The sequence below is a fragment of the Fusarium coffeatum genome, assembly GCF_003316985.1.
Source record: "Fusarium coffeatum strain FIESC_28 chromosome Unknown BRIP53273_contig_557, whole genome shotgun sequence".
NCBI classification, from domain to species: Eukaryota; Fungi; Ascomycota; class Sordariomycetes; order Hypocreales; family Nectriaceae; genus Fusarium; species Fusarium coffeatum.
In genome coordinates, this window is record NW_022158346.1 from 1 (window position 1) to 1,327 (window position 1,327).

At 49.5% G+C, this 1,327-nt stretch overlaps 1 protein-coding gene across 1 annotated transcript; it reads left to right on the forward strand.

Moving 5' to 3' along the window:
* Positions 1 to 230: 230 nt before the first annotated feature.
* FIESC28_11829 (uncharacterized protein) lies at positions 231 to 1,229 on the forward strand (the record flags this gene model as incomplete). The annotated part of the gene is made up of 2 exons (XM_031165929.1): positions 231 to 918; positions 997 to 1,229. The coding sequence occupies 2 exons, from the start codon at positions 231 to 233 to the stop codon at positions 1,227 to 1,229; spliced, it is 921 nt and encodes a 306-aa protein (XP_031010012.1).
* Between the last annotated feature and the right edge of the window lie 98 nt (positions 1,230 to 1,327).

Sequence of the window (1,327 nt, forward strand, 5' to 3'; positions counted from 1 at the left end):
TCCTACATATCAACCCACTTTATCCCTTGTCTTTCACCACACACAACCACTCATTTACCTTGTTGCTGTTGATATTTCTTCTAAAGACACTCCATACCGTCGATTTTCTAAAAGCTTTTGTGTAAGCCAACCTTCTTACATAGTATATCACCAACCTCAAGATCTCTACGGATAAAAAGAGAGGAAAACAATCTACTTTCTTCAATTCACTCTTCGATAATATCATCACAATGCCTAAGACTAAGACCAAGTCTAAGGCTGCGGCCGCTCGAAAGAATCCTTTGGGAACTCGCTCTTCCCAACGCATGAAGAATTCCGAGCCAGCTCGTCGAGTTAAAGAGGAGCAAGCTCAGCATGTTGAAGACCCTAATGATGATCACTCTCAAGACCCTCAGCCAGTCACAGGCAGTCAGCCCTCCAGCGACTCTGGGGATAGCCCATCTACCATGGGCAGCCAATCCCCCAATGGTTCCCCTAACACCGAGAGCCCCATTCTGGAGCCTGTTGGAACAAGCTCATTGACCCCAGCTTCTCGTGCCGTTGCTGGAGAAGTACCATCCGGCTGGGCCTATCAACTTGTACCGAGAGGTGGTCAGTATGGAACAGCTGGTGAAATTGCCAATAGCATGTATGGTGACGAACTCAACAATGACAGCGCTCTTTCTAGCAGACTCAGCAATGAGCGTGCCCTTCGACCCGTACGACAGCGTCGTCCCGAGACACATCTCAACATGGATCGACGCAGCAACGTTGAGGCTTTCCTTGCCCATCTCACTGGTGTCCCTGTACATCGAGCGTGCAAGAACTGCGCAAAAGGCCACGGACCATGGCACGAATGTATCATCTATGATGGCCAGATGTGTGGCAGCTGTACCAACTGTTGGTACAACGCCAGCGGCTCTCGCTGTACTTTTCATGGTAAGTTCACTTTTCCAATTCTGCCCCTTGGTGTCGTAATCAAAACATAACGAAGAGCAACACTAACAAATAATACAGAGGTCAACCAGAATTCCATGTTCGCCCCATCCCCTGTCTACACGCCGGATTCTTTGGGAATGCCTTCAGTGTACACGCAACCTTCGCGCACGCTTTCCTCGCCACAAGGAGGTTCCGCGGTCAACAATTCTGCCCACATTGGTGGCTCTGCTTATGTCAATCAAAATTCGTTTGCTCAGCAGCATGCACCTCTCGCGGGCCTGCAGAGTCTCGGCCTGAACACGGGCAACTAGCAGTTGCCCAGCCAAACTAGCACCATGGTCGTCTCATCCATAAACAGTGGTATTTCGATGAATCCGATGGAAAGAATTCTCCGTCGAATCGAAAGTAC